This window comes from Marmota marmota, unplaced genomic scaffold, assembly GCF_001458135.2.
Source record: "Marmota marmota marmota unplaced genomic scaffold, marMar, whole genome shotgun sequence".
Lineage (NCBI taxonomy): Eukaryota > Metazoa > Chordata > Mammalia > Rodentia > Sciuridae > Marmota > Marmota marmota.
The window spans coordinates 7,988,073-8,000,275 of record NW_025999945.1 but is presented as its reverse complement, the minus strand read 5'-3'; the positions used below and the strand labels follow the sequence as shown (position 1 = coordinate 8,000,275).

At 35.4% G+C, this 12,203-nt stretch overlaps 1 protein-coding gene across 2 annotated transcripts in view; it reads right to left on the bottom strand.

The window, feature by feature from the left end:
- Positions 1-11,520, bottom strand: part of Pcgf5 (polycomb group ring finger 5) — a 56,033-nt gene extending 44,513 nt beyond the window's left edge. Inside the window, exon 1 of one of the 2 annotated variants that reach the window (XM_015500115.2) lies at positions 11,153-11,520. In XM_015500115.2, coding sequence (XP_015355601.1) covers positions 11,153-11,264 — 112 coding nt within the window. In that variant the 5' untranslated portion in view covers positions 11,265-11,520. The remainder of the gene's footprint in view (positions 1-11,152) is intronic. The other variant, XM_015500116.2, reaches the window with a different exon arrangement.
- Between the last annotated feature and the right edge of the window lie 683 nt (positions 11,521-12,203).

Sequence of the window (12,203 nt, the reverse complement as noted above, 5' to 3'; positions counted from 1 at the left end):
TTTTAAAAATCCAGAATAGCTGTAATTTGCTTCCATGAGACAGTATCTCCTTATTTTACCTAAAGAACCAATGAACATCTTTATTTTTCTTATGCTGTTACATCTGGCACATCTCTTTCAAAGACTGACATGAATTGCAATTTCATGGAGAATGTTGAGGATGGCATTATTTTCTGAGTAGAACACTATATTCCTTTTTGTTCTTGTTTTTTGTTTGTCTTGCTAGGATAAAGGAACAGCAGCAGACTAGAGACTTTTGATCAGGGTCAAGACAGAGTCTGATTTAAGCATGGTCTGGAGACTGTAGACTGAGCAGGCCAGGGGCGATAGGAAAGATTACCCACTTCTTTTTTTTAATATTTATTTTTTAGTTGTAGTTGGACACAATACCTTTATTTTTATTTGTTTTTTAAAATTTTATGTGATGCTGAGGATCAAACCCAGGGCCTTGCACATGCTAGGCAAGTGCTCTACTGTTGAGCCACAACCTCAGCCCAAGACTACCTACTTCTTAGTCTGGCTTGTGGAGTCAAGTTGAACTACAAGGTCTAGATAGTTGCATAAAGCTTGAGTGCTGTGATGGCCTTACTTCTTTCCTTACCAATATAAATTGTATGATCACTCAAGATAATTACTTCTTCATATAACTTTGATAGCTCTGCTCTTCTCTACTTCTATTTTTTTTTTATTCCTCTACTATAATTCAGATGTGGTTTGTCCCCCATCAGGGTCCATATGTTAGAGGCTTGGTCTCTAGAATGATGATGCAGAAGGTGGTGAGACTTTTAAGAGGTGGAAACTAGTGGGAGGTCCTTTGGTCACTGGGTGCACTAACCTTGAAAGGGATTAAGGCTGCTCTCCTGTAATCCTTTGGTAGTTCTCACAAAAGGGCTTTTATGAAAAGAGAAGGTTCAGCACCTCCATCTCCCTGCTTCCTGGTTTGAGATGTGACCACCTGCTCCTACACCTGCTTTGGTCATGATGTGATGCCATCTGTTGCCATCACTAGAGGCCAAATCAATGAGGATATCCCAATCTTGAACTCTAAACTTCCTAAATTGTGAGCTAAAAAAAACCTCTTTTATGAGCAGTCTGCCTCAGGTATTTCATTATAGTAATAAAAATCTGATAAAATGCCCTTTCTTCCTTGGTCATACTTGCTCAATTAAACTACAATTCTGTCTAAATCCAAATCTCTCTATATAATGCTTCTATAAGATGATGGCTGGACATCACAGGAGAAAAACATACAACCATGCTGACTGGTCTCTCACCTTAAATATATGACCATGAACCTCATGACGTAGGTTTTTCATCTGCCAGGCAGCCATACTCAATGACCCACGTCCATTATACTCCTTGCCAGTACTTCATATTTCTCCTCTCTCTCAAACCCCCATCATATCCTCCTCCATCCTCACTTTCCACTGAAGACCTCACTTCCTATTTTACTGAAAACAAAAGGAAAAAGGGGGAAAAACTGTATCAAAGAGAATTTGTACCACCACACCTACTCACCTATTAGCATCTATACTTATGCTCTTGCCTGTTTCCAGAAATACCATGTACCTATCTAAAGTCAATCTCTGCCCAGTTCACAAGATCCCCTCTCCATAACCTATACGAAAACCTCTGAAGATTCTTATTAACATTCAAACATATCGTTTCCTCAGTGTGAAACAAGCACTTCTGTTGGCTATACTTCCCTTATCAGCAGTCACTCTATTTTTGTTCTCTTTTACACTAAAACTCCTTGAAAGAGCTACCTATACTTATTCTTTTAATTTCTCTCTTCTCATTTCTAAAATCCTTACTTTTGTTGAAGTTAAATGTTTATATTTTTACAGTATAATGATCAAAATCAGGAATTAAATTTTTTGCCCTCCTCCCACTCCACTGAAACTGCTCAATAAGATCAGCATTGCTAAATCCAGTGGTCTGTTCTCAGAACTATCTTAGTCAACACATACAACATGCTACACAACACACACAACTCCTCCTTCATGCTACACATTTACTTTCCTTTGAAGGACTCTACTTTTTCCATTTTTCTCTTATTCATTGACTGCTCCTTTTCTTCCTGAGGGGTTAAAGCTGCTGTGGGCTTAGTCTTTGTTCCTCTTCTGTTTCCTAGGTACACTCCCTTCACACTTTCATTGCTTAAGTATGACCTATAATGCAGATGATTTTTCAGGTTGATATGTCCAACTCTCAGCTGGATACCTCCATTTATAAGAAATAACTTACATTCAATTTCTAAAAAATAACATTAAATAGCCTGAACTTCCACCCTTAGAATTTCCTGTATCATTTTTTAAAACTCTTTTAGTTGTAGATGGACACAATACCTTTATTTATTTTATGTGGTGCTGAGGATCAAACCCAGTACCTCACATGTGCTAGGCAAGTGCTCTACCACTGAGTCACAACCCCATCCCCCTATATTATTTGACAATATCTTTATCCATCTGGTTTCTCAGGCCAAAATCTCAAAGCTATCCTTTTCATAATTCACATATAATTCACTAGGTAAATAAAGATCTACCTTCAAAACATATTCAGAATCTGACAATTGTCTACCACCACCACCACCACCACCTTGATGCCAGCCATCACCGTCTCTTGCCTAGATTATCACAGTAGTCTCCTAATAGGTCTGTTTTTAACAGAGCAGTCTAAGTGATTCTTTTAAACATAAGACAGAAAAAAATTTGTCATTTTCCTACCTAAAACCTTCCCTGAAAGGGGTATTCATTTTTTTCAGAATGAAAGCCCAAATCCTTTAAGTGGCCCTCTAAGAACTGTGCCTGTGGCCACACCCATTCCCATCAATTCTCTGACTACTCCTTCACTCACTGATGTTGGACTACACTGGCTTCAAGGCCATTTCTCAACATGTCAGACACACTCCGCCCTAGACCCTTGCATGTTGCTCTTCCTTCTACCTGATACACTCTTCCTCTGGATATCTGATTGGCTAACTCCTTTACCTCAAGTTTTTGTTCAAAAGTCACTAACTTAGTGAGGTCCACCCTGAAACAGGCTGATTTTAAATTGTAGCACCTCACTGACTGCCCAATTCTCCTTGCCCAGTTTGACTTTACTTTTCTCTACAGCGTTTATCATCTTCTAATATACATTATGATCTACTTTTTGCCTACTATGTTTCTTGATGTGTCTCAAATGCCTAGAACAGGACCTGGGAAAGGAAGCGCACAGTAAATATTTATGGAATAAATGAGGAAAGAGGATTAGAATAGAAAGGGGGCTCAAGACTCAAGGGCCTATTCATATACTACTATAGTTAAGTCAGAAAGAAGCCTACATTTCCAACTAACGCAAGATAAGAAATTTTGAGTTTACCAGTGACTTTTTTGACAATGAAGGAGGCTGATTCATAGTGGGGTTAGGAGGGGAAGCATGGGAGGATTAGACAAACTCTAGATAGGGAAAAGGGGAGGAGGGAGAATGGAGGAGACATGGGGGTAGAAAAGATGGTGGAATGAGATGGACATCATTACCCTAAGTACATGTATGAAGACACAAATGGTGTGAATATACTTTGTATACAATCAAAGACATGAAAAATTGTACTCTGTATGTGTAATATGAATTGTAATGCATTCTGCTGTCATATATAACAAATTAGAATTATAAAAATAAGTATAAAATAAAAAATGAGCTAATTGAATATTAACTAAAATCTAACATTGGTAATTTTGTATTAATTCAGTAAAGGAATGTCAATGGTTGAGTATTCTGAGAAATAAGTTCTACTTACTGGTTTTAAATTTTTTGACTCAATATCAAATAGTCTGATAAAATCCAATATGTACAAAAGTAGCTATGAAGTCTTCAGAGTAATCAAAAGAAAATATCTTTTTTTTTTTACAAAGTTAGACTGTACTTATTCATAATGCTTACATCCAACTTTCTAGCTAGACTATTAAAACACTTACATACTCACCATGATTACATGAATACTTTTGCACTTGGTTAACGTGCTTTCCTCAGTCTAACATTGATATCAGTCCCAACTCATTCTGACCTAGATATTATTTACCCTAAGAAGTCAATACAGAATATAATATCACTTATTCACTACTGCTCTTCCCCCGTTTTGTCCTTTAGTGTCTGCTATGATGCTTTTGCTCAACTATTGAAACATTCCTAGCCAACGCAGTTTTAAAAGCTAAAATAACCTTACACCTAATATATTTCATCTTTAATATTATTACTACTAATAAATGATTTCCATATTATTTAAAACCTATAATTTTCTTCATATTTAAAGTCATCAAAATGTATGTATGATCACTACAATCACTTTAATAAATGAATATTTCTGCTAAGATACTATTTGAAACATGTAACGTACGCTGATGACTTAGATTTTGAGTGTAATCTAAAACATTTTATTTAAACCCACTGATACAATAAATATAATTTCTACTTAGGCATATGATTTTTATTCTAAAAGTAGGATTTTTTAACCCTAAAATTAAAATTTTGTAAAGAATGCATTACTGCAAATTTATATATATATTTTTTCTTCATTATAATGACTATTCATTCAGGATAATAAATTCAGATCCTAATTAGGTACATAATAACTATTCATATAATCACCAAAACATAGAAGAGGTCCCCCCATCATGCATACCAATTAACATGCTGCTTAAAGAAATTTCATAAAACTAAGTAGAACTAAGAAAAAAAATAGGGAAATGTCACAATGCACTTTGCAGATTCAGAACCCAGCTCAAGCATTTATTGCCTGTATTCCTTAACATTATTCAATCTTGTCTCGGAAAAAAATGTGGAATAAGAATGTGAAGTACTCTTCCCTCAAACCTTTATGTAGCTTACTTCCTTCTATTATTTTAGTGTCTTCTCAAATAGCAACTCCCAAGAAAGATTTTTCTCTGCTTCATTTCCTCATAGCATTTGTTATATACAAACTCTAAAATTACATTCTTTACTTGCTTATTGTCTTTCCTGTCAGAACACAGGTTCTAGAAAGTTCAGACTATGCCTATTGTGTTTACTGCTGTGTTCCTAGAATATGGCTAGAAAATACTGACGCATGACATGTAGGTGCTAATAAACATTTACTGAATGATTAAATAATACCATCTAGCTAGAGGGCTCTTTGTTAGATTAAATAAGACAACGAATAGAAAACCCATAAGAAACATTCAATAAACAATAGCTGCTATTTTAATCTTTCATTAGCACTCATTTTAACTATGTATGATTAAAAGTACAATACCCAGTTTCAGAGATGTCAGTATTATAAATGTCTGGTCCAGAGCAGTGCTTCTTCAACTTCAGTAAACCACAGAGTCACCAGGAGGGTTTGTTATTACAGATTTCTGGCCGTCTCCCCAGAGAGAATGATTCAGTAGGTCTATGGTGAAGTTCAAGAATTTGCACTTCTAATAAGTTCCCAGGTGATGCTGTTGCTAGTAGATGCTGCCAGCCTGAAGACTGCTCTTTGAGTAGCAAGTGTACGTAGCATAAGAGTTTTAAATGCTAAATTTCAAATAATCATGAGTTCTCTGTGCCTTAATACTTGTGTATTTAAGTCCTTATTCAAAAACAATTAAGTGGTTGGTAGTACTTCAATTTGCCATCATATGATTAAGTTATTCCTTCACTCTTACACATGGCCACATAAAATATCCAGGTCTTCTAACTGTAACATCAACTATATTTATCAATGAACCCTTCTTCTTTGTATAAATAAAAAAATAAATACAATAATGTGTTTTTCCAAAGAATTCATTCTGTGGTAAGGGATTACTGCCATAATCTCTGAAAGGACAGAAAGCTTTTCTTTCCTGTACCACAGAATTTCATGTCTATAAATATACTTTGTGCTGAGCAAAGACTCATCAGACTCCTAAAGGGGCCTCTGTTCACAAAAGGGTTAAGAACCAATGCACAGCATTCATCACATTTGAGTTGCCTGAACAAAGCTCCTTTGTCCTTAGTTTAAGTGAAAAGTCTTTCATTTTAAGTCAACAACCTATACAATCACCAGCAAACACTCTATGCAGCTTCAGAAAATTTCTCAGGATCCTGGTGCAAGAGATGGAATATCCCTTAATCTAGGACCACCTATTTCTAGTCCCCAGAGTCTTTCCCTTTTCCTGAGACCCATAAGACACCTACATAGATTATCCAAGACAGTATTTCTAAAATTATAATTCCTAACCAACACTGCTTACATGCCTTTCAGATTATCTACTACTGCATTAAAATTTTTGAAAGAAAAAAACACAATAAAATAATAATTTATTAGTCATTCATAAGTTAATTTAAGCTTTTATTGAGTACTCAAATCCAAGATACCAAGAAGACATTTCACCCAAATCTGTCTTGGAAGCAAGTGGGTTGCACATTTTTGGGGGGATGAGTTTTAAAAGATGGTTAACTGTTAGCTGGGCCCAGAGGAAAAGTAGTTCACTCCAAGCACAGTATAAACAGCTGAACTAAGTATCTGCATATGTGTGTGCCAAGTGGTGTGGCAGAAAGAGACGGGCAGAAACCAATCACAGCTAAGTAGTTTTAAGGGCAAGAAAGTACCTTTATAAAATTTTGGGGTAGGCTTAAAAGTCACAGTGATAGAGATAGTAAGCAGTTTTTAAGTACCACCACTCTGACACAGGTTAAGAATGTGCTGCAGTGGTTCTGGTGAGAAGTAAGAAGTGTCCAAAATAGAACAGTAACAGAGGGATGGAACTGATGGGACAGTCTTGAGAAATATCAAAGAGAGAGACCAGACAGGACTGTCACAGTTTTGCTACAATTCAATGTTAGTATCCCACTTGTCCATTTTTAGATATGCTGTGTTTCAAGTGGGCTTAGGACATTCAATTGGGATTCTAAAGCCAAGAGAAGACAGCTATAAGACAGAAAGATTTAGGAGACATCAGCATAGTTAGCTGAAGTCTCAGAATAGATGAGTACACATAGAAAAGAAAGATATATCCAAATACTATATGTGTCAGAATCTCTTCTTGGTTTATGAAAAGTTTGCTTGTTAGAGCATAAGTTCCAAATTTACCTTATTTACCACTCTACCCCCCGTTACTAGAAAAGCTCCTGACATGGAATTGTTTATTTTAAAAATTAAGACATTATTTGTGTGAACAGCTTTTTCCTTTAGACCAGGTTATTAAAATTATCTCACCATGGTTAATGTAGATTTAGTTCATCTAGTATTAAGTGATCACTTGTGTTTGAAAATTTAAAATTCATTTTAAAGTTTTATCTATTTATTAAATGTCTTGACCTATATAAGGGAAGTGATATTAGGAGTGGGAGTCTAGTTAAAGGTGTGACTTCTATGATGTTTTGCATTTCCTTGCCAGGAGCCTGGGACATAGATGCCCCACCATTTCTGTCCCTCCCTCTGTCTGTCCATCCCTCCCTTCCTCCTTTCCTTCCTTACTTCCTTTTTTTCCCTTGCAATACTGGAGATTGAACCTAGGGGTGCTCTCCACTGACATATATCCCTAGCCCTTTCTTAATTTTTATTTTGAGAGAAGGTCTCACTAAGTTACCCAAACTGGCCTTGAATTTGTGACCCTCCTGTCTCATCCTTCTCACTGGGATTGTAGAATTGTATCACTGCACCGGGGCTTCTTCCTTGTATGTGTGTATGGGGAAGGTTTGTCCCTTTTTCTTTCTTCCACATAGCTAGAGTGCTGTAGGCACCATTCTGCTTGGCCTTTGGTTCTTCCTTCTATAACCACAGGGCAGTCAGGCAGTGTTAGCTCCAGAATTTCTATGGAAAATGGAAAAGCAACAATCTATCTGGCTTGAGGAAGAGAAATTTAGTTGAAATATGTTTGCATAGTAATTTGAGAGAAGGCTGAAACAGCTTTGTGTATCCACATCAAAGTGAGGATGACCCCTGCCTCCCACAGCAATGAAGCCCTCGGCATCTTTACTGAAGCCAGGTCCAAGGGCATCTGATCCATAGAGTCTATGGCTTTAGGAATTTCAGAAGCATTCTAATTCCTTCTGAATTACAGTAGATTCCACTCTGCACCAATATCTATTACATCACCCTGTGTCATTATCTTCATTACACTTATAGCATATGAATTTGTTTCATAAGTTTATTAACTCATTTACTCTTTCTTCACTTGACTACATAGTCTGGAGCATAGATTCCATCTCTGGTTTTGTTCATCAACAATAAAGCTTCACTTATATATTTCTCACTTGGATAGTAACACCAAAATCTTTAAGTTTCTTACAAGTTTTCATAACAAGAACTAGTGTTTACTCATTCTTTAATTATAGTGTTACACAATTGTAATCTTTGTGCAAAATTATTTTAATAAAATTTTTTAATAAAACTAACTCAAGATCTAAAAATATTATAGGATATCACAATGTCATTTAATATTTCTTATTGCCTTTCCCATTTGGTCATTTAACTTAATTTTATATCATATAACTTAATTTTATATTCCAAATCATACTACCACTGTATCTATCCTAAATTATATATGCATATATAATTTACGATAGATACATATATAATTTATCTCTTCTACCAGGCAGAAGAGATAAAACCGAGAGAGTATCACCACACACCAAAGACTCATCAAAAGTTTGCATAACACTGCTATATGGTACTATTAATACTATCAATGCAAAAAGGAAATACTTTGCAAGTATGTTAGTTTAGCCTATAAACCTCAACATAAATAATTTTTAAAAAACTAAACAGAAATCCAAGAATTTAGTGCTACAGACTTCTTAGTTCTACTCAGGCACTAGATTGTGTACTTGACTCAATCATTTAGTCTATCGTCCCAGGTTCTCTGTTGATGATAAAGGCTACATTTGTTATTTACCAATGTATTTTAATCATACTTCTTCCATGTTGGTGCTTGACGAATGCCAAAAGATCTTTTAGGCCAGAATGAATTAGCAGTTTAAATTATCATTTATCTCTCAGGCCTTAAACTGCTGCTGAGAACGTAAAACTAATCATTACTTATAAACTGTGTATACTTGCAGAATCTTTTGCTTTTACTTCAAAAAAGGGGACATTTAAGATCGAATTTTATTTCAAATTTTTCTTTCTGAAGGACATTTATAATATTTGTAGTATACAGATAGAAACTGAGGAAATTACCTTATTTCCCAGAGTTGGCAGTTTTTTTCTGGAAAGATCCAAATATAAAAACAATGCACAAATTTTAGAAGTAGCAAAACCAGATAAACTACAAACCATGTACCATGCTTGGTAAAATAGGAAAAGTAGCCAGACAACTGGCTTAAGTCCCTACTCTATAATAATCACATCTTATCAGCTCTTCCTCAAAAATATCCATAACCTAACTACTTTTCACAATGTCAGTCTCACATCTTATTACCTTGTTTGAGGCCCTATAATCTTTCAGTTGACCTACAGTAACAGACTTCTGATTTGCTGTTTCTTGAACCTCCCAAACATTTCTACTTCAAATCCTGTATTTGCTCTTCCCTCTGCTTAGAATGCTTTCTCCACATACTCAGAGAGTTCAATCCTTTCAGGTTTCTATTCAAATATCATTATATCAAAGAGGCTGGCCTGGATACTCTATATAAAGTAACCCCCAAATCCTACCTACAATCTTACTTTGCTCCTCTTCACAGTATTTAACCATAACATAGTACATATTTATATTACCTCTCCTTACTAGCATGTAAACTTTCTGAGCACAAAGCTTTGATTATCTTGAGACTACTGTACCCTCTGTGTCTAGAAAAGTGCCTGACATATAGTAGATAATCAATGTATGTTCAAGGACTATTAGTTATGAACCATTCAAGTTAAAATAATTAAACAAGGCGATGGCAAATTAATAATATGACATTTCATATTTAACTGCTAATTGAACAAAATGAGGCAATGATACAGCAGCATTAGTGGGAAAGCTTTTCCAAAATACACATGCCCAGGCTTTACCATAAAACCCACAGTATCTTCCCAGGTAAGATCCTGAGCATGTGTATATCTAAACAGTTCCCCTGGTGATTCTATTTGTATGTGTGAGTGGGGGTGGGGATGTGTGTGTGTGTGGGTAAAATATATGTAATATAAAATTTACCATTTTAACAACTTCTAGGTTATTCTATTTTGTACCACTTCACTTCAGCAGAGGAAGATTTACCAAACAAGTGAAAAACAAACCCCACCAAGCTATATTGGAAAAAGCATGAGTTTTGGAGCTGAACTCAGGTCTACCACTCAGTAACTATGAGACCAGGAAAGTTACTTAACTCTTAATTTCCTAAAATGAAGATAAATCTGTATATCCTCTCTCCCTCTAGATCTACTCCAAACAGCTTCAAGGCTACTGTACAGCTAAAATGAAATCAAGCATACAAAGTATCTACTTTGGTGCAATAATAGGCATTCAACTTGAGTTTACAAGAATTATTTTCATTGAAATAAGAAAACATAAGTATGTGTAATTATGGCATAAGTGACTATAAAAATGTTTCTTTCTCTTCTGATGGGACAGGTGAGAATGCAACATGAGAAAATATGAGATAATATCATATCTGAAGATATGATATTATAATAGTGATTCTCAAACTTAAGCATGCTTCAGAATCACCTGGAAGGCACCTTAAAACACAGACTGCTGGGCCCACTCTTGGAGTTTCTCATTCAGAAAATCTAGAGTGGGGCCAATAACCTGCATTTCTTACAAGTTCCCAGGGTATACTCATAAAGGCACTGCCTGTCTAGGAATCACACAATTTGAGAACCAATGAGGTGAAGTATGAAAAGTCTAACAAAATCTCTGAGCACATTAATTCCTTCAGCACAATTTTTTAAAATAAAAATCTAAAATAGGTCACTTTTTTTAAAAAGTCATAATCAATAGTATGCTTCTGATTTTTAGAACATTTTGTATTTTAATAAAAATCCACTATGTATTGAGATTCAAATAACAGAAAAAGTATATGCCACTGATATCTCAATGACAAATAATCTGAAAATCCATTCAAAGATAACTCTTAGAATTCCTTTTTTAAAAAGTTAAATTTTGATAAAAATAAAACATGGCAGTTTTAAAAGAACAAATATAGGTATAGGTACAATTTTTTAGATGACATAAAGGATACTTACAAGTATGGAGGCATTCTGTCACTGTAGTTGGCTTGATCAGATAACCTTTACAGATATAGCAGGTAATGTAAGGATTGAAATCTTTCACCAAATGTTTCCTTTGGGTAGCCATTAGTAGTTAGCTGGCTTTAGTAGCTCAGACAAACGGGTACTAAGTGGATGAAAGTCTGATCCCAGGAGCTGGCGTGGTGTTCCCAATAGGATGTCCCGAGGCATGAGAACTAATATCCAGATTTATCATGAGATCGCTGATCATCACTCCTTTCGGGAGCTCTGCTTTGCCATATCTGTTTCCATAATCATTATAAGAAAATGAGAGAAAAAGGTGTCAATTTCTTCATACCATATTAAAATCATTATTCTAACAGAAAATATTGCATGGTTCAAATGTGAATAGAACATATCCTTTACTATGCAGTTAACCTGCAAATCTGCTATACTCTAATTCAGAATAATAACAAATTTATCCAATCTTGGAATTCCAATTCTCACCTCATACTAATGACACACAAAGCTATTAACTCTGATTCAGTAATGCATTTTAACTTCAAATGCATGAAAAGGTGGAGGGCATCTATGTAATCACTCCAGGTTAGTTGTTGTTAATCTGTTGACCGCTCTTTCAGGGGAGTTCCTGTCATTACAAGTTAAAAGATTCAAAACCAAATTCATTTTTCTCCCAATCAGAATGTTCCTATTTCCATTTTTCCACTCTATTTGTATAGTATCTCTCCACCTACAGCCCATCTTATATTCTGCTATCAGATTTATTTTATTATATCTCCTACAATCGAGTCTTCATCTCAAAAGAATGTGTCTCCTCTTTACAAAAAGGAAAAATCTTTAAGTTGCTCTGTCACATAACACAATCCTCCACCCACACACACATAACATATCCTTCAACAACTTTCTTAAGGCAAATGAAGGGATCACTTCCCTTCACCAGTCTCTGCAGGCTCTACTAAAAGCCTTCCTTCTGCATTCCTACACAACCCTCAAAACCCTTCTCCAATGCCATCCTCAATGTATCTCTCCTTCCTTTTAACCCTTA